This window comes from Phalaenopsis equestris, unplaced genomic scaffold (assembly GCF_001263595.1).
Source record: "Phalaenopsis equestris unplaced genomic scaffold, ASM126359v1 Scaffold000960, whole genome shotgun sequence".
Classification (NCBI taxonomy): Eukaryota; Viridiplantae; Streptophyta; class Magnoliopsida; order Asparagales; family Orchidaceae; genus Phalaenopsis; species Phalaenopsis equestris.
The window spans coordinates 80,589-103,283 of record NW_018165399.1 but is presented as its reverse complement, the minus strand read 5'-3'; the positions used below and the strand labels follow the sequence as shown (position 1 = coordinate 103,283).

General features: G+C 36.8%; 1 protein-coding gene across 1 annotated transcript in view; it reads left to right on the top strand.

The window, feature by feature from the left end:
* The window catches only part of LOC110032522, a gene marked incomplete in the record, with an annotated part of 67,817 nt that overhangs the window by 39,091 nt on the left and 6,031 nt on the right, over positions 1–22,695 (top strand). The window contains 1 exon segment of the mRNA XM_020736181.1: positions 13,053–13,177. Within this exon segment, the coding sequence (XP_020591840.1) occupies positions 13,053–13,177 (125 nt within the window).

Sequence of the window (22,695 nt, the reverse complement as noted above, 5' to 3'; positions counted from 1 at the left end):
TCTACCACCACACATAACACAGCCACCACAACCCACAACACAGCCCCCACAACCCACACACCACAACCACTCAACCAAACCCCCCCACACACACATCACAGCCACTACAATATAGCCATCACAACCCAAAACACAACCACCACAACCTACAACCACCACAATCTATAACCACCACATCAAAAACACAGCCAAAACAACTAGTCCAACAGTCCACCACCAATAGCAGCAACAATCAATCACCCCAACAATCTATCGTCACCAACTTCACAATAAAGGCGATCACTGCATCATTAAAAAAGAAAATCCAACACTAATGCAGAATCACATGAATCACATGAATTGCAAAAATAAAATCACATAAATTGCAAAATCCAACAGCAGTGAACAACCAACTGAAAAACGTGCATGTTCATATTGAATTGTATATGTTTACACATAAGTCACATCATTCCAGAATTATATAAAATATGGAAATGAAGTATATAATATAGAAATCAAGACTATTGTTCAAACATGTATAGTCGTAAGCGTGAAATCACAAATATAATCAAAAGCATGTTTATAAACATGTTCATAAGCTGTTTATCATATATAATCTTAACATTAATATTTCATAATAATGTCACTTATAAATGTGTATACCTCAATTATTTTTATGTACTATCATCATGTGTTGTTACCCTGTCTCAAAGGCCATATAAACAATCAATAAATGTTGACCCATCAACATAACAATTATTAATAATCCCCTCTGCTATTGATTGTTCTCTACATTCTGTCATCGCGTGATCAGAACTGTTCTAAAATTTGTGACCGCCTGAATACGGGGAGTTTGGAATACTATATTCCTGCATAGCGTGCTTGCAAGCATTCATGTAATAGTACTCGTAACATTCTTTATGACATTTGTTACAATATGATACTTGTAGCAAACATTCATAAACATTTTAAATATCACAAGTATGAATTATAACAAATGAATATTTGCAGATAATTATTTCATAAGCGTAGTCATATGTATCATAGCAAAATAACATCACATGCATCGTAAGAGAAATCAATTCACATTAATACATTCCAAGCAGATATTCATGTGCAATATGCAATAAGTCAAATGCAACAGTGTCATATACAAAATCACGTAAAACATACAGAAGGTTATTTTTTAGATTAGCAAATGATTATTTTACTTGACTTGACGGAGTAGCTCTATGGCGTGTTCCTATGCTCGCCTCGCCACCTAGTATAAACAACTCAGAATTCGTAGATATCACTTGATTTCATGAAATTCCAGCTCATATCGTGATTTAACCCAAAACATAATATATTTTCCAAGATATACCTCAAAAAGACTTCTCGTCATAACCCCACTTTTCTCCGTATGCCTAAACTTCTTCCCTCCACTTTATAACACCTCAATCCTTCCTTTCACTTTAAATATTTTGTGTTGAAGACCATACTTAAGCTCGTGAATAATCACTTTTAGCACTTCCGACACAAGTTTAGCACCTCCGACGGCTATTAGAAATAAAAGATGCATGAAAATTAAGGCAAATATGAAAATGGAAGTGTGAGAAAGGAAATGTGGGTTTAGAATAGTGTGATGGAGAGGTTCCTTCCTTTTAAATTTGTCCCCCAAGCCTGAAAAGTAAGTAGTGGCCTCTCTTTGGCTGCTCACTCTTTATCTGTTCACGCCCAACTATAGTAACCCGAGCAAAAAGGCGAGCCTACTAACGAGTGAACTAAATTAGGGGCGGAAATCTGGTGGAATTTTGAAGGCTCTTCAGGCCCTATTCGATCTATCCAACATCTAAAAGGTGTGAAGGTCAGTAGTAAACAGTGGAGAGATGAGATTTAGGGAAAATTTAAGATTTAAATAAATTTTGATTAATTTAATTAAACTTATAGCTTTAGAATTTATCTCTTAAAATAAACATAATTCGTATACAGTTTTTATTTGAAATTGATTGATTTTATGTGTAGAATTTTATAAAAATAAGTTTGTTATTTATCTAGGTGCAAAAATTGAGGAACTTTTAAGATTTGTTGAATTTTTTACCTGATTCTTAGAATTTGGGTGGTGCAGCTCTCCTCTCATAAAAATTTCATCCTCAGAATTTTTCAATTTACTAGAGGAAAGAGGGATATATCTATCACATTTTCCCCTACGTAGCTTCTTTTTAGGCATGTGTTTCCACTTTATCGTGACAAAGGGAATTTGTCTGTTCCTCAGCTACTTAACATAAGTTTCTAAAATCCTTTAAGGTTCTTCAATATAAGTTAGGTTTTTTTGCACGTTAATTTCGTCATGTGAAATCCTCTACTCTTAAGTTTGAAACTTTTTTTCTCAATATTAAAATGTGAAATACATGTGATTATCTGATACATTCGCATGTAATGCTAATTTGTAGGCACCTAAATCAATCTTTTCTATAATTTCAAAAGCACCGTTGTAATTAGGACTCAACTTGCTTCCTTATCCAAATCTAGCTGCCCCATTCATTGACCCGAATTCAAAAATATGAAATTTCCAACTTCAAGTTCGACTGATTTGTGTTTTAGGTCGTAATATTTCTGTTGTGGATTTTGAGCGTCTTTCAATTTGTCTCAGATTAATCAGATTTTCTTTGTTGCTTCATCAACTAATTTTGTACCTAACATTTAAGGTTCACCCACATCAACCCAACTCATCTACCTTTTTTTCCATATAGTGCTTCATAAAGAGCCATTTTGATATTGGACTGATAGCTATTGTTGTAGGCAAACTTGATCATTAGATTGTGATCTTCTCAATTACCTCAAAATTTGAGAACACAAAGCCTTACAGATCGTTTAATATCTGAATTGTTCTTTCTGAGTGTCCATCGGTTTGTGGATGAAATATAGTGTCGAAATACAGCTGTGTACCCAGACCTTGTTGAGTGTCGTGTAATCTAATAGTTTTGTTGACATACAATCTGATCAGCTTGTTAACTGAGTCTGTCCGTCTAATTGGAAAAAAATGGACTTTATTAGCCTAATAAAGTGATTAATTACAAGATGGTTCCAATGAAGATCGAGATCAAATTTTAGATTATTTTTATCCAGCCACAAGATCAAATTTTTGAAAATTCTCCTAATAGAATAATTTTTTATGAGATTTCAAGTCAGTGAAGATTTTTTTAAACTAGTGAATACTTAGAATTCGTGTAAATCTATGCTAGGCTTTTCTAATTGCGTTGTCAATTGAGGCTCAAGGAATATTGACTTTCATATTTGAGTTCAGGTTTATCTAAATCATGCAAAAGACTCCTAAAACCTAGTCCTCCTTAGATTGCAATTTTCAAAAATAATATTCCTATGTTTTCAAAAATAAAATAAATAAAATGAAATTTAATTTCGTGCACGACACCTATTCGAAACAGACGTGATGCTATCGGTAAATCAAAATTAAGGATTTATTCGTTCGTTTTATTCGAATTGAAGGGATGAGCTAAGTGAGAGAGAGTGTGAGGGAGCTAGAGAGGAAATGGGTGGGTGCGAAAGTGTAATAGAAAGTAAATGAAGTAGGAGATGAGCGGCTTGGTCGATTTTCACGAACAACAAATAAAGGAAGGAGCCGAAGAACTTACCTTTCGTGCGCTGTTTATGGTCCAGAGTGCCATGAGCAGAGAAGAAGAGAAAGTGGAAGGAATAATGACCTTCAAGCGAGGAGGAAGAGGAGTCGAGGGACAAAGGAGATGACGCAAAAACTTATCGAAACTTGTGCTCTTTGAAAGAAAGGAAACCACACCACGGAAGGAGCGACATCACTTGTTGGAAGAAGGAATCGAACAATTCTTGCATTCTATATGTGCAGACATTAGCAATAAGCTGAAACCCGAGATGGGGAAAGATGATGCCAAGAGCTAGGGAAACGTTTCATGTGAAAAAAGAAGACGAAAACACTCGTAGTGAAGGTGCCATTTAATTGCTTACAGGAGGCTCGATTTCATTTCGGTGTGAAGACAGATGAGCATCAAGCAGAAGAAGAGGAAGTAGGAAGGGACTTCGTTTAGTGGGAAGAAGAAGAGCAGAAGTGTGTGGCTTAGAAGTCCGAACTATAACTTAATCAAGGTAAGCTTCAACTCAATTTTGCAGCTCACCCACGAACTGGCATCCAAATGAGGTGGTGGACAGGAGTATTAGGAAACTTTTGAGATGCTTTGTGAGAAAAAAATATTAAGTGGGATTTGGTTCTAACCCAAGCTTAATTTATTTGGAACAAATTTGTGTGTTACGGAACGCGCCCCATTTGAGATTGTGTACAAGAACAGCCCTGTCATACAACTTGATTGGGACTTCGTTTAGTGGGAAGAAGAAGAGAAGACGTGTGTGGCTTAGAAGTTCGAACTATAACTTAATCAAGGTAAGCTTCAACTCAATTTTGCAGCTCACCCACGGACGGGCATCCAAACGAGGTGGTGGACAGGAGTATTAGGAAACTTTTGAGATGCTTTGTGAGAAAAAAATATTAAGAAGTGGGATTTGGTTCTAAACCAAGCTTAATTTATTTGAAACAAATCTGTGTGTTACGGAACGCGTCCCATTTGAGATTGTGTACAGGCACAACCCTGTCATACAACTTGATTTGGTAGCAATTTTTCCGGCATCAGAGATTAGTGGAGATGCTGAGGAGATGAAGCAAGAGATTCAAAAGTTACAGGAGGTGGGAAAGGAGATCACCAAGCAGTACCGCAAGTACCAAGAACAAGCAAATAAGACTAAAAAAATGATGACTTTCAAGAAGAGGACCTAGTGTGGATCTGACTTAAACAAGATAGATTTCCAGTAGAAGCATTCGGAAAGCTCAAGCCCAAAGCAAATGGACATTTATGGATCCCCAAAAAGCTGAATCACAATGCCTATAAGATCAACCTACCAAGGGTCTACATATTAATATTAATGTCAAGTTACTAGCACAATTGATTATCATACCATTTCAGACTTTTGATGTCATATTGCAGATGAATCGGGTGGTAAATTAATTTGCTACAATTGAATGCTATAAAAGGAAATTAAAACTCAAACCGCCTTGTGAAAAGTCATTCTATATCTTATGTGATCGAAATGCACAATCATTCTCGATTAGTGCAGTGAAAGTTTGGAAATATTTAAGAGGTGGTTAACTAATATTTCTAACTAAATTAGAAGTCTTGAATAAAGATGTGTAGGAATTGAAAACATTCCAATTGTTGCTGAATTTTTTGATGTATTTCCTGAGAATTGTCAAGGCTACCATCAGAAAGGGAAATTGAGTTCAGTATTGATGTAAAACCAGGAACATCAGCAATTTTCAAATCAACGTATACGAGGGCTCCGAAGGAATTACAAGAATTGAAATGTCAGTTGTAGGAACTGATAGATAGGGGGTTTTATCAGCCCGAATAATTCATTTTGGAGTTCTCAATTATTATTCGTCAAGAAAAAAAATAGATTGATGTGGTTTTTGGAGTGCTCAAGTATTATTCGTCAATAAAAAAGATCATTATGGGGTTATGTGATTTTAGAAAGCTGAACGAAGTGACAATCAAGAACAAATATCATTTTTCTAGGATTGATGATCTATTTCACCAGTTAGAAAGTGATAGTGTATTTTTTCGATTTAATTTGTGACCGGAATATCATCAGACTAGAGTTGATTAAAGAAAATGTTTTATTGTTGGAAGTCAGAAGACCAGAAAATGGTGGGCATTTACATCAACTAACAGTGCAACCTGCTTTGATTGATAGAATTAAAACAGCTCAGAAAAGTAATACTGAATATCTGAAACAACTTCAATCAGAAGTGATGTTTGATATGACAGTGATGAAGATGGTGTAGTAAGCTACAATTATGGGTATCTATTGATTTTGATTTGAGACGGGAAATTCTACATGAAGCTCATAATTCAGGCTACATAATTCATCCAACACTAAAATTTTCAAGGATTTGAAGTGACATTTTGGTGGCGAAGTATGAAGAAGGATGTTGCTCAATATTTATCTCAATGTGAAGCTTGTCAGATTGTAAAGGCTAAACATCGAAGACCCAACGAATTGCTACAATCGGTGCCTGCACCTGAATGCAAATGGGAAGAATTTGCTATGGACTTTGCTATGGGATTTATTCGATCTAGGTAGGGTCATATATATATATCTCTGTGCGTGTTTGCGTGCGTGTTTGCGAGTGTGTTTGTTTTTAATAAAAATAACCTTAAAATAAATAGAAAATAAGTATTAAATCAAATAATTGAGGTTGATATATGCATAAAATGACGACTTTAGCCATTAATAAATTATTACTAATATTTTTATAGGTTACAAGTTAATGAAGGTGAAGTCAAAATAAAAGATTGAAAATCTAAAAGTTGTACACTATTGAGATGAGTACTCTTAAATTATAATATCATTTTTGTATCTCTTCTAAACCGGTTGTGTGAATAATTATTCATTCTTAGTTAATGCATTTAATTCTTCTACTCTTAAATTTTTTCTATCATTTTGATATGAATACTTATAATCTCTTATTTTGAAAAGTTTGTATTATAGTATTAGATTTTTCATATTGAGTGATATAAAATTTTGAATGATATGAACTATATATACTGATTGTACGTGTGTGCTTGACTATGATGAATTCACCCCTTTATAGTACTAGCTGGGGAATGATAAGTTGTCTTGTATTGATAATTAGCGGGTACAATTTTTTAGATGTTTCTGTGATGGTTGTAGAGATTTAAAATGATAGTTATGTTATTAATATTGTAAAGCATCCTAAAAATTATGAAACACCTTAGAGTGATCATAATCATAAAATTTATACTCATTTAGTAAAAGCTTAACTAGTATGTATATTTTTATTATTTTTCTATTGTGTTGCTGTACTTCAAAAGTATAAGTAATCACTTCCTTTGGTTAGCTCATTTTTGTTTTAAAATAATATTTCATGTTTAGTTAGTTGATTAAAGGATGTACAATAGATGAGACGATGTTTATAGAAATGCAACTCAAGATAAATTTATAAATCCTTTAATTTAATTTCTAGGGGCTTGTTCACTTACTCTTTTTGAATCATTAATTTTTATACAAAGTAAAAATATAATATTTTATTAATACTCTCTGACCGTTTTTTCCCGTCTTGATTGATTTCATATCCCAGGCTAAATTGTGACATTAACTCTATATTTCTACTAGTTTTCCGTTGAAATTACTCGATCACAATTAATTTTAAAATACATTAGATCAAGATGCATTTAAATTGCATTCAGGGTTAGCAAAATAACATGAAATTCCTTCTTATTCCAATCACAATGTAGAAATACAATTAAGCCCACAATAAATACTTGTTCAGAGAAAATGTCTTAGTTCCCGCACACTCTCACTAATCACAAGCACATAAATAGGAAAATGAAACACAAAATAGCAATAAGTAGGCAAAATGGCACCCGAATTAGGTTTAATATGCTCTTGTCTCCTTCACTTGCACAGTGATAACTTTTCTCTTACTCTCACTCACTCCACTCGCATATGACACTAAGTCATAAGCACACTCACTAAGCCGGATAACACTCCAAGTCACCATTGACACTTATTAATACATTGCATAGTGTTCAAAGCACCCCCATTAATTTTTATACCCACATTATCCATCTATTCTTAACTCTAACCCTAGCCTTCATCCTAACCCTAAATTATAATACTTTTTCCATCAAAACTTTCATTGGAAGAATTAGATATCATGTCACTAAGGGCCCATTTGGGGCAGCTTAAAAGTGCGAAAACGCCGTCTTACTGTTTGGATCGCACGTACCGGCTGTGTATTTAAAAACAGGGTTTTCATTTTACGAAGGACGCGAGCCACGGCCTCATGCCTGCGGTCGGCGTTCTGGTCGCGTGTGAAGGCTGTGTATTACTCTACTGCCCTCGCAGAAGAAACCACTCCTCGCTGCCCTCGAGGAAGATGCCATGCCCCTCACGGAAGAAGCCGCTCCCTCGTCGCGATTCGCTCCGCTGTTCCCTCATCGCGATTCGCTCCGCTGCCCTCGCGGAAGAAGCCGCTCCCTCATCGCAATTCAAAAGCTCTGCCCTAGCCGCTCCCCCTTCTTCGGCATCCCTTCACTTCGCGGTCGAAAGCTATGCCCTTGCCTCTCATTCTCCCTCTTCATCGGCAAAGGACGCAGAGAAATATAGGTTTGTGTGAAGGAGCGAAGAGAGGAATATCGCAATCAGGGAGCGCAAGCGAGCTTCGGTCCACGCAAAAGTTTTGGAGCAGATCGGAGCATGGTGGAAGATGGTCGTAGGAGTTGGTGCGGATTTTGATTCAAGTTGAGGTTTTGATGAACTGGGAATGAGATTAGTTTGGATTAATATTGAGCTCCGAGAATCATATTTTTTAAATTGGAAGGTGAAGTTGCAGTTCATGGATGCCATTTTCTCACATTGAATGTTGAATGGGAAGAGAAGTGTACATTTTTAATTCGTAATGTATTTACATATATACCAAATAAATTTTAATTTTTACATTTATAACACTCAAATCTTTCATACAACATAAAAAATATCACTCTTTCTAATGCACAGATAATGTGTTATAAGTGTAAAAATCAAAGTTTGAATATTAGATATGCAATTACATCAGAATTGTGCAGTATGCATATAAATCTATCTAAAGCTAATAGCATTAATTTTTTTTTTACTTATAAATATATGTTTATATCAAACTTCAATTTTTACATATTTGCCACCTTACCAATGCATGTGAAAGGCTTGTGTGGAATAAATGTAAAAAGTAAAATTTGTGTTCGATATGTTAATATAATACATAGGAATTGGTTGGTATGTATGTAAATAAGCTGTTTACAAAACACACAAACCAAACAGCTAAACAACTTATCCAGAACAGGGGCAGAATGGTCATTTATCCAGAATCAGCTGTTTTTCAAACGCACAAACCAAACAGTCAACCAGCTTATCCGGATCAGCTGCTCATCTGCAGATTATCAGGATAAACTGTTTATCAGCATAAGCTGGATAAGCTGCAGCTGCCCCAAACAGACCCTAAGAAGAAAATCTCAATGAGGTGTTAAAGTGCTTACTATGAAAGACATACAAAGATAAATCTTTTAAATGCAATAGATCTTTGTCACATTTGATATGGGATAATCCAGTGAGGTCACTCATAACCACAATGGTGACTTGCCAGATCGAGGGATAAAAGAGAATCTCTTATATCAGAAAGTTTACATTGATTATGAACCAATACCTTGAGGACAAGTCAAGATCATGGGGTAAACGTGAATTTATGAAAGTTTGGTGGTCGCATGGATTAAGATGTTTATTGAGTGACTCCAAATAGTGCAATAAGCCATTAAGCACATGAAGAACATTTCTTTTTGGTGGAAGAGCTTGAATCATATTCGACAACAGTATGGCAAGAATAAGAATATCACCTGTTCTAAGAAAAAAGACCTGTTCTAAGAAAAAAGAGAAGTATGGCAAGAATAAGGATGCAACCTGTTCTAAGAAAAAAGAGAGATGCAATGAAAATATCTTTCCCCAAATTACTAATAGGATACATTCATAAAACTCACCTATGTCAAAGATTCTTTTGTGGTGGAGCACACAAGTGAATTTTATCAACTCATAAAAATGTAAGTTAGCGATATTAGAGATGCACACTATATCAAGATATCTTTGAGGATTAATATTATATATTCACAATGTCATTTAGTTAGAACCATATTGGACATTAACGATGTCCATACCCTATCCCTAAAATTGGAGGATGACAGAACAGTATCTGGTTCACACCACCCTTCAAACAAGGTTCAATTGTTAGATCAGATAGTAAGATTATGCCAAGTGGAGTGCTTAAGCCACCCCACCCAAGGAGAAACCACTCCAAATTAGAGAAATGGGGAGCCTGCCTACACTCCCAAATTTGTCCCTATCAGGAAGCCTTTAAGTGCTACAGTTTTAGGCACATTGCATCAGATTGTCCACACGAAATGATAATATTTTTTTACTGAGAAGGGAATAGTTGAAAAAATAGATAATGAATTAGGAGAGAATGAAGTCAATAGAGAGGAGTACCCCAACAAGACTAACATTGGTTGACTTAGATGGTAGTAAGTCCTAGGTAATTAGTATTCATACATGAACGATCTTTCTGTAAACCTTGAAAGAAGCTCGAATATAATTGGCATTGGTGATCCAAAAGGGTGGTGAGTTAGATGAGTTGATAGTTGACATAGGATAGTCCTTATTATGAACCATTGAACATGTCATTACTTCCGACAGAGATGTGAAATTCCTTAGCCACTTTTGGAGAACTTTATCGTGTAAGTTATGTAATGGGTATTCGTTCTTGAACGATCTTTCTGTATGCCTTGAATGAAGCATGATCATAAATGGCATGGTGATCCAAAAGGGCGATAAGCTCGATGAGCTAATACTTGACACATGATCGTCCTTATTGCAAGCCGTTTAACATGTCATTGCTTTCGACAGAGATGTGAAATTCATTTGTCAATTTTGGAGAACTTTATTGTGTAAGTTAGGCACATAGTTTTCATTCAGTTTAGCATTACACCCACAGACAAGTGATCAGACAAGAATCGTGAACTGCAACATTGGAAATCTTCTTACGTGCTTTGTGGGAAGAAATGTATGACAGTAGAATCCAAGCCCTTCCAGAGAAGCTTCTCATAGCTTGGGAGAATAACTCAGAGCATCTGTTTTGTGGAATATTGGAATCCTCGAATGTGTCTGGTTTTGCCCCGAAAACCTAAGTTATGAGTTCCAGCTCTTTGCAATTATGCCTGCTACAGGAGACGAGAGGAAGAGTTTTGTGGGAAGGAGAAATCGGAGGAATGGGGAAATCATGAAGCATCCTATACATTATTTAACCCCACGATGAATCTCAGCCATTTGATTGCATCCCACGATTGAGAATCACATAAATAAATTAGTGGAAACAATAATACGTGCGATTAGAAAATTAATTAGGATTAATTAAAGGTTAATTAAGCTTATGCTTGCAACAATATACATCTCCCCATACATTTGTAACATAAATAAATTAGTGGAAACAAATTAAAGGTTAATTAAGCTTATGCTTGCAACAATATACATCTCCCCATACATTTGTAATTCGTGCATGCTACTATATATTAAATTGATCACTTCAAGATGTAGAATTTTATAAAATTGAGTCGGTCTAATTCCGAGATGTGAAATTTAGTGTATGTTTTGCATTTGCCAAAATTTTCATCTGATTTTGGCAAAACTGTGAAAATTGGGCACTACACGGTGTCAACAATTTGGGCGCAAAAACAAGTTTTTGATTTTCTTGGCGAATACAACATGCAAATAATGAAGGGGATACGGGAGCAATGTTGGAAAGGATGGGGTAAAGATATAGAAAGGATAAACTCTATTGGAAATCAAGATACAATATGAGCACTATTTGGAATCCTAGGATACAACCCTAGAATGTGATAAAAAGAGCCAATGACTCTGCAAACTCAAATCAATAAAATGGTAAACCATAAACATCAAAGAAACACTTAAATAGACTTATAGATAGACCTAGTACTATTAGGAGCGGCCCCCAATTTAATTAGGTGGAAATCCTAGGCCTAGAGAGAACTGACCGGCCCTTCCTCAACTTGGACTGAACCGGTCCAGGGTCCCGCCTAGCCCCCACGTCATTATCAACTACTAGAATGCCCAATGTTACTTTAGATTAAAAAATTGTACGACTCATGTGCAAATAATTTGTTGGTGTTACAACAAAGTTGTCTCTCCATCTAACTAGTGTAAATTTTCTTTTGCAAGGAGTTTAAATACTATTATTTCAGTATATATCACCATTTAATATTGGCATATAATAATTTACAGCACTCTATTGCTTTCAAATTATACTTAGGTATATGCTTTAATATTTTGATGACCTTGGAGCTCTGAACTGGCCACTTCTTTGGGATATAAGTTGCTTGTAGCCATAACAATGTAATTTTATCTAGACACAAATATACTTTAGGCAACCTAATCTTATGGGAAAGAACATAAACCTTATTCCAACTCAGGGGCACCAATATCTAACCAAACACACATATATACATCCCTGTGTTGTGTGTTTCTGCCAATATAAATATTTTATGATCCTCGATGATTTCATTGGGATGCTTCCATTCACGTATTCAAGTACTTAAAAAACAATTTAGGGCAAGCTATTATTACATAAGCCATGATGTCTATAGTTTACCTATTTTTATGACTCCCAATGATTCAACAATGTAGTACTGACTATTTTGTTATGCTTGGAGGATTTCCAATTTCATGGCAGTTGATATAAAAGTTACTTGCAAAATCTTCAATTGAAGCATATTGTGGATCTTTCTTCCAAAACTAGTGAAATTTCTTCAGTTGTGAAGCCCTTTTTTTCTCGCATGGTTGATCATTTCCAACACCTGCATTGTCTTGTGATAATCATGAATTGATTCACATTCTTGTTAATCTTATCTCTGTAAAGTAGAGAAAACATAGATAGATTCTCATGTTATATATGGCCATCTAACGCTATGTGACATTGTCATTACATGTAGTTTACTAAGAAACAACTTGCTGGCATTTCTCCAATGTTTTGAGCAAATGACCACCTTTATTTACTACTTGAAAAGTTGGGTGACGTTGACTTTGTCATATCAACTTGAAATGCGTATTGAATTACCTATATGAGGTGATTCTATGTATTAGTATTTTGCTTTTGCGAGATGATTCTGTGCATTAGTTCATTGTTTTAAGAGAATTATTCCATGCATTATTTTGCATTTGTTCTTTACCAATGTGGGGTGAATTCTTTGTAATAGTATAATTTATCTTGTTGCTTATTTTTTTGATAGTATTGAGATTTTGGTGATTCTATTTCAGAAGAGCTTTCATGACTTCCATTTTGTCGTTTCTTTCTACATAAGCCTATTATAATGGTCATACTCAGTACTCAGTACACATGCAATCAATAGGAATTCCTATGATTTGTTTTTTTACAGATCTGTACAAGGAACTTGGTGAGTCAAGAAATGAAATGGAGAACTCTGAATATGAGCGTAAAAAAGAAGATGATTTGCAAAGGAGGTTGTCTGATGCTCTCTCTCGCACTCATCACCTTGAGCTGGTGCGCAAAATTGTTTCCTTCTGAATTTAACATAACTGATGCTTTCATTTATATTAGCACATATTTGTTTTTCTTGCAATTATGCCACATAAAATAATTAAAAGTCATTTTTTCATTGTTAGCGATCTTTTATGATTGGGTTTGTGTAGCTCTAGTGGCAGACAAGATTAGAGAGTCATCTTAAATGGTTTGGTCACATTAAACGTCGACCATCTGATAATCCGGTTAGGAGAGTAGATGTTTTAGATTTGAATTATGTTAAGAAAGGTAAAGGTAGATCTAAAAAGACTTGGGCATGTTGTATAAAAAGTGATCTTAATTTATTAGCATTAAATGAAAATATGACACTCAATAGAACTCAATGGAGAAAAGGGATTCATGTAGCTAACCCCACTTAGTGGGATAAATGTTGGTTGTTGTTGTTGCTGCTGCTGTTTTTGTTGTTGCTGCTGTTGTTGTTGCTGTGGTGATCTTCCATGATTCAAGTTTTAGAGCAATTAGTGTTCAGTTTACTGTCAGAGCCAAATGGTTAGGAGTTGCGAGCGTGCTGTAGACCTGCTTTTACCTACTGGAGTATTTGGCTGTGACTGTGCACTCTGTTTGGTGTAGGCTGCTGATATAAGATGGTCTATAAGTGTCTTCTAACCTGGAAGTTTGCTTTGGAACCTTGGTTTTACTATGTAGTGATAGGATGAGGGCTGCTGGGCTTTACAGGTTTATGTCGTGTTAACAAAGCTTTTTTAATAATTAGCGGTTATATTTCATGTCAAGTAGCTAGTTGAAGTGTTTGACAGAGCTTGAATGCCCTGATGTACCTGTTATGTTTTAAGCTCGTCTATCCATGTTATGATCAGGAAGAGAAATTTGACCAAACTTGAGCAATGTATCACTGCAAAAAACTGAGCATATCCAACTTGTAACTTATGTAGGGATTGTGTACAGAGGCTGGCTGAATAGTTGTTAAAGAAGCTGAATCATGTGATAGACTAGAAAAAAAGAGGTGGGAAGGTATTATGATATAAATGTCATATAACTGAGGATATCCTTTGTCATAAACAATGAGTTAAGAACTGGAAGAAAGTACATTCTGTATTTAGATTTGAAAAGTTGTGATCTTCTTCCTGCCCCGTTGGATAAGGTTGGGTGGGGTTGGAGCACACATACAGTGTTCAATTATTCTTATATGAGTTTAATTGGTATGTGCAATCATCCTTCTGAGAGGATATGTGGCAAGCACTAGGAACATCACATTCAAATGAGGTTCTGGGATGGAAATAGCAAAAGCATTGTCCACAGCAAATAACATCATGAATATCTGTTCATTGTAAGCGTGATTATTACCATGGGGGAGTCCCCATGTTAAGTGTAATGCTATCACTTTAATAAGAATGTTAATGAGCACCGTGAAGGCGGCAAAAAGATTGTTGGTGGAAGTTTCATTCAAGAAGCTATTCTATGTAATGTTGAACTATTCAATCCGTGACATTGTGCAATTTTACCTCAACACTTAAAAATCAGGTCTAAAGTGCTACAAGAAATTATTGAACCATATGTAAAATGTTTTTTTTGAGTTAACTATAACAATTTAATTTTTTTCCGTTCAACTTTGGGTAAATCTAGTGTTGATCATTTCATGAAGGACATTTCTAGCGCAGAAATTTTTCCCAATAGTTTTGGATTTTTATACTCTAAAGGAGGACTGGCCCAAGAATTGCTAGCTGAAATTGGGGAACTCATCAAGCCTTGCTTAGGGTCTACTCGCTAGTCCGAGTTAGATTTATTAATCTGATCCACATGGAAACTTGAAGCTCAAGTCGAACATGTCAACTAGGTACTAGATGACTCACCCAGTAGGGTTCAAGGCACCTACACACCATCATCATGGTGAAATTAGTTATTGACTAAGAAGAAATACATCTACTGGACTCATGAAGAGCTCACTCAATGCCACCACCAAATTTGCTGGATCAGCCATACAAACAACCAAGCTTGCAAAAAAGCTACTCAGTAGGTACCACTAGAGGAACTAACGCCTTCCCCATGCTTTGTTGTTAGTCATTGCCCCATGTCCTAGTCCATTAATAAGCTACACATCATATGTATTTTATACCTTTCTTTTATATGTATAACTTATGCCACATCATTTCTATTAGTGCTCTAGACCCAACATTTCAACCTATAAATATAGAATCGTTGGGAGAGTCAAGGGTTCTTAGTTTTGATTACGTACTCTACTAATATTGTAGCATTTTTTAGCCTCATAATGGACCTTTCTCTACTATCTCTCTCTTTCATCGCCTCTTCAAATGTTATATTTGTAAGGTTCTTGTGTCACCCACAAACAAAATAGAAAATAATTTTCTAAAAGTTGTGCGAAATTAAATTTACATAAAAAACTAGGAAAGACACATAGAGAGCCTCTGCAGGAGCAATCATAAAGAAAGCTTGAGAGATTTTTGTGAAAATGTGAATTTAAGATTTTGTGACAATTAGGCAATTGACTAAGAGAGGCTTGGGTGAATGATCCACGGTGTCTTGGATCAAACCCTTTAGAACAACTTGAGTGCAGCTGCCTAAAAAGTCCACTAGCTTAGTAGACGGGAGAAGAAACTCTATATTGAGGGCATTACCTTCTCTTGATAAGTTTCATTACTTAAGCTCAGAAAGAAAAATAGACCTTATAACCTAGCATAATGGAAGGGCGAGTAGACTAAAGGAGATCACAATCGATAAATGCTTTTTTCGGTGAAATTGCCAAAGTCAGGCAATCAATCAAATTCAAGATCCCTTATCCTAAATCCCAAAGGGTCAAAACTCAAACCACGTTGCATATTTGAGTTTTTCCACCTTGCTTCTTGATATCAATGATGCACCGAAGTGCATTTTACTTTTCATAATATTAAAGGTGCTTTCCCATTGCTTGTGATAATCATGTCATTCCTTGAGTTTAAAAGGATATTTATAATATAGTACACCAACACCCAGTGACCACTAAAGAACACATCATGTTTGTTGAAAATATCTCAGGAGCCTAACAAGTTATTGAGGATATTTTTATAGTAAGGTTCCAAAGAATGATGTTTTAAGTAAATAACATAACGCCAGTTGTAGCTCGATCCACTCTCACTCAAGTTCTCTTAGATGTACTCATTCACTAGCTGAAGACATTGAATGAGTTAACTATTACTTGCCATTGAGAATGCAGATATAGAAAACTATAAGAATGAGATGGATGTAGCATCTTTAAACTAATCTATCAGACAAGATCAGATAAAAGGATAAGTCAACCATCCCAAGGTGTAAAGATTTTAGGTTGTTTGCTTAACTTATGCCACATTCTTATCCCGTTCAATGAATTATCCTCCAGTCAAGGCAAATTTAGTTGGAAAGATGTGATCACCTTAGAGGGGAGAGGATGCAACCACATGGCCTTTGTCCACTTGCCAGCTGTCTTTTCTTTGCGATTATATATGATCAGTATTGTTGAGGTCATCAAAACAAAGGATATTTTAGGTACCCAAGTTGCTCTTTCCTCGTGGCCATGATTTCTATACTGAGGGCTGTCACCAACATAGAACTTAGTAGGAGATTTAATTACAGTCAAAGAGCTATAATAATTAATTTGGCTAACCTTGAGCCAAGGTAAACTCAGCAACGATCACCCTAGTGCAGTAAATGGAGGCTGTCCTTATCTCAGTCTTTGCAGTTGATCGGTCTCTCATTGACAAGCCTTATAATGATGCTATCGTGACCATGATATTGATTGTGAATTACCAACTTGTAAGTATATTAATTAGCATGGGGAGCTCTATCAAATTAATTTAGAACATCTTTTATGGTATCATTATTAAAGTGGTTCTTATATCTAATTGAATTCATTGGAGAGGGACGAGAGATAATTGTTCTATTAATCACTCGTGGTGAAGATTACAATCAACACATAATGATAGTTGATTTTATTTTATTAGTTGCCCCGACTACTTACAGTACCAGATTTGGTCTCCCCCACTCATTGCTCTCTTTGTCGTCGTTTCCACTTTGCCATGAAGTTACTAGCAGGGGGCCGAGTAATTGTGATACCAGAGTTAACCCAAACCATAATAGAAATGAAAATATTATTGCTGAAATTCAAAGGGGTTCCAAACAAAGACTCTTAACAATAGGACAATTAACAACAAAAACATAAAATGACACCCCAGATCGAGGAAGGAAGTGATTGGGCTGCAGTTGAGGTGGTGGAAACTGATGATTGCATGGTGGCAGGAAGGTGGCTTGAGAAAGGCCGGTGATTGGCTGGGAAAGTGGCTGGTTGGGGTAATGGCTGCCCACTATGATCAAGGGTAAGGTGGGTTGGAGTTGGCTGCTGAGAGAAAAAGATTGCGGGGACGGAGGTAGGGGCTAGGGAGATGGACTGGAGTGGTAGTTGGGAGCAGAGAAGGGTGGGAAAAGTAATTGGCGGCAGAAACATGCTTCCATATCGATCCATTCTTCTGGCAATCCACAACTAACTGAACTGGGTCTGTGAGTCATGTAATACTGTTGACTCTCAAAGTGTATTAAGGTTGGCTCAATCTGATCTGAAGTGAAGGTAACCTAAACTTCCCCAAATGATTGTGGCTATGGTGGTAAGGTATCGATTTTGATGTCTTCAAATGCTCTTTTTGGTGACCGTCTCATGTATGTAATCAATGTCTCAGTCTTATCATCCTTTGTCATCTCGAAAACTGGTCCCACAAACACTTATCTACTGCAAGGGCACATGTGATCTCTAGCTCTGTAGAAGGAAAAGTTCGATGTGTTTACCCTCCTTGGTAAAGATGTTTATGAATCCAACATGTTGAGTCCTACGGTTAAATTGCCACAATCTCCCAAACAAAAGGTTGCAGGCATCCATCGCTACCACACTTGATCCTACAACTGGCTTCCAATCGAAAATCCACTAGAAATCTCTGTTAAATGCTGACATTGTTCTCCTTCTTTGGCCACATCAGTGAATACCACTTGGAATCCTTCTGAGTCATGAAACCCAATTTTTTACTATCTGCGTAGACATCACTTTCTTGTTGCTCTCTCCATCAATGATGTGATTGCATATCTTTCCATTTACAGTACTGTGGGTCTTGAATATGTTGGGCAAAACTATTGCAGATATATCGTATCTTCATTCTATAAGACCCGTCGAACCATGAGCATTTCGCCTTCATCTAGAGGAAGATGATACGCCTTAGCCCTTTCTTCAGCTGCCTTCTCATTGCTAACTTCTCTACTACGGCCTTCTTGGTGAAAGACAACTCGACTCGTCGGTCAGATGGAGGCGATTTGCCCAAATTCATGACATCTAAAGCATTTTCGGGTCGAGTACTCTTGTCAGGCTTCTCACTCGGGGTGGCTCTATCATTATCTGAACTAGTTTTCTCAACTTCTTGAGGTGTGCTCCCGCCGATATCTCCATCAGCGGGTGCTTGCCTGAATTGTGGTAGTTTTGTGCTCTGTTTTTATTGTGTCTCGGCCATCAGGGCTAAGGTCTAGACATTTCCAAATGACCAATAAGGCTAAAACTGCACAACGTTGTTGATAATGAGCTTCAGTCCCCTCAATTACAAGCTGTAGAATATTATTCTGGCTAAACCAACTCACATTTTATCTGCAACTAGTCAAACTGTGTTGTGTGCTCCTCTGCTAATAGGTCTTTCTACTGTAGGTTGTAGAGTCTCAGACATATCCTGACGATAATGAGGTGGTTGGTATTTTCTCTGCATCTCTTTTTTCACCTTCTCCCACTTGTTAATCTTGTCATTGCCCTCTCTCTTTTTTAGTCTCTGCAAGTTTTACCACCACAAAGAGGTGCTCTTCTTTAACTTGATGGATGCTAGTTTCATCCGTTTATCTTCTGTCACTTCCTTATACTCGAAGATTCGCTCACTTGATTGCAACCATTCGATAAACTTGTCTGGACCCATACCTCAATCGAACTTCGGTAGATCCTTTTTGATGCCAAAATCTGTGTCCTCCAGTTGCGGCCCCTCTCTCTCAGACTCTAATACTAAATTTTGAAGTGTCGGTGACTGCCTTTCTCATCACTAAAGTCATTCCTATGGAAGAGATTCAGATCCTCATCCTTTCTCCTCTTCGACTCTCCATATCACGATCGAGAGTAATTTCCCATTGGGTTCCCTCATCAATATCCACAAGCCTCTGTTGAAGACGTCTAAGCCCTCGCTATATCTCTTTAAAGGCACTTCCTGTATTTTTTTTGGTGGCATTGTTAGGGTTTGATATTTGTGGGAGTGGAAGGGATATTTGGTGATAGGAAAGAAAAAGTTTCCGTGGAGATTGTTTTGGTATGGCGGATGCTAGAAAACCCTAGGATAGGAATAGGGTAAGATTATCTTTGATACCAGTTGATACTGGAGTTAACCTAACTCATAATAGAAATGCAAATATTATTGCTGAAATTCAAAAGGGTTATAAACAAAAAATTTTGATAATATGACATTTAATAACACTACCATGGGCGGGTTGTGGTTGAGGTGGTGGAAACCGGTGGCTGGGTGGGGGCAGGAAGGTCGTTGCAGGAAGGCTGGTGGCTGGATATGGAAGTGGCTGGTTGGGGTAATTGGTGCCCACCGTGATCGGTAGTGAGGGTTGGGGTTGGCGGTTGAGAGTAGAGGATTGTGGGGAAGGAAGTAGGTGTTAGGTAGATGGGGTGGAGTGGCAGTTGGGAGCAGGGAAGATTGGGAAAAGCAATTGGCGGTAGAGGGATGGGTTGGAGTTGGCAGTCGGGAGCAGAGAATAGTGTGAGAGCAACTAGTGGCAGGGAGAGGGCCTGGAGTTGGCGACTGAGATTAGATCGGTGGGATGCAAGAGTTGCAATGGCAAAGAAGGAACAGAAGGGGAGCAGAGATCGAGGAGGTAATCACCACCTTGGAGAATGATACGACTGGAGCACCACTTGTCTTCGGATACTGCCCTAGCAAGGGGGAAACGTTGATGACAGGAAATCTGAATATTCAAATACTCGTCCCTAAAAATAGTAAATAATGTTTTTATAATAGAGGATAACTAGGAGGGGAAAATCTCTACCCTTTGGACTACAACCCTAACCCAAGAAGGGTTCGACCGACCCCCTATGCTCCTTCCGAATCAGTTCATCGGCTCAGCCCTCCAGCCTCCGTGTGAAATCATGTGTAAGGCAACTACAATTAAGAACTTGTTGCTTAAAGTCGATAACGTATAATAGGAGATGATATGCCTTGAAGTCCAAAAAGATCTAAGCTTGGTGATCGTGGAGGAAATTTAGGAAGAATTAGTGAAGGATGATTGTTGTCACACTTTTCTCATCAGATCATCCTTTAATTCCGAGTGAAAAAGAGAGTTGGTTTAATCAAGAAGAAGAATTAGGCCATTGCTACAGTGCTAGTTGGTTTAATCTGCAAAGAGGTGTTGATGCTGAGTTTATATGATAAGATCCATACTTAGAGTGCATCTCCAATGTTCTGGTGTATAAGTCAAGTGGCAAGTGACAATTGTGCGTCAACTAACAAATTTAAACTAGGCTTATGCAAATAATGTGAATTGATTCCCTAGTCAACTCTACAATCGTCTACACAGTAATAAACTTCTTAGATGCCTTTTCAGGCTTTTGTCTGATAAGAATGAAAAGGCTTTTGTCTGATAAGAATGCAATTGACAAATGTGGATGAAATGACTTTTATTAATGCAAATAGTTTGTACTGCTAGAGCATTATGCTATTTGGGTTGAAGAACATAAGGGTGAGCTACCAACGGATGATGTTTCTTTCTCAAGAAATAAAATGGAGAATGTTGAAGTTCTGTGTATGACTTGCTTTTCAATAGCAAATCTCCCAATACACCCTGAACTTGAAGAAAACTTTTGCAAGCTTGAAGAAATTTAATATGAGACTAAATTCATGTAACAATCGTGCTGTGCATGCATGATACCTTAAGTCATAGGGGTTACCCGTCTCAGATTCATAACTTATAGCTCTTTATAAATCAATTCATATTTGATCTCTTTCTTACTTCTTAAAATACAACAGACTTTAATCATTCTCTTTATCTAATAACCAAGCTCTGATATTAGGTATTAGGCCTTAAGAAAAGTGATATCAAAGCATGGTTCACGGAGTTTCGTCCCCTCCTAAATATCAGGAGTCATAAATAATATATCCCTGCATAGTTTATTTGCAAGCACTTATGTAATAGTTTACCCATAATATTTCTTGTGACTTTTCTTGAGGAATATCTGTAGAATGTATTCAGAAGCATTTCATATACATGTGTGAATCATAAATAAATACTTGCAGTGTATTATAGCCTAACATAACATCATATGTATCGTAAAAGAAGTCAACATGTATTAATACATTTCTTTGCAGGTATTCATCTACAATATGTAAGAATTTCTAAATGTATTAGTGTCAAACGTGGAGTCACATGAAAACTCATGGAAGATTATTTTTCTTAATTTAACACAAAATTATTTCATCTGGTTTGACGGAGCAGCCCTGCGACGAGTGCCCACATGCTCACCTCGAGCTCGCCGCCTCACAAGCAACATAGGGTTTCACAAAATTTTGCTGATAACATGCAATAACCAAAAACATAACTTTTATGCCCAAAACATACCTCAAATGGGCTCCTCGACATATATTCGCTTTTTCGAAACTGCCTATTCTTCTCCCCATCTATTCCTAACACCTTCCCCTTCATTGATGTCATGCTAAAGCCCATACGGAAGCTTGCAAACTACTTTCAACGCTTTTGACACATGTTCTGCGCCTCCAACAACTACCGGAAACTAGAAATACATGAAAAAAGAGGCCAACATCAAAATGAAAGTAAGAGGAAGGAAATAAAAGTCTCAAATGATGCAAAAATTTGTTTTGTACCTTTCGAATTATACCTCAAAGCCTAAACTGTGAGCTGTGGTTTCCCTGTACGCCGCTCGACATATGCCAGCTTGCCCTTGCACTGTAGCATGGGTCGCAGATGCTTGCTGAGTTGCTGGAGCCGCAAGTGATAGGGAAATAACGAGAGAGAAGAGAAAGGAAATTTCGGGTGAGGGGAAGGATAATCGGAGCTCACGAAAGCCCTATTCAATCAAACGAAGGGAATAAAATATCAAATGAGGTCGGTTAGCTATAGTGTTGCTGGATTAAGGGAGGGATTGGGCAATAATTAATGATTAATTAATTTAATTATACCTAGGCTTTTATGTCCCCAAACCGCTTAAAATTTACATATAGTACTTTATATCAAATTCATTTGTTTCTTGCATAGAATTTTATAAGAATAATTCGATTGACTTTCTGAGGACGCGAACTTTGGGCTTTGGGATACTTTTAAAATTTGGTTGAACTTTATCTGTTTTACGGAATTTGGGTGTTATACTATTGGTGGTCATGGAAATTAAGCTATTATAGGCAAATTCGGTTTTATCTAAATGGAAGTTCTACCTACTAAATTTCTCATAAAATTTCCTAATGATCTATTGA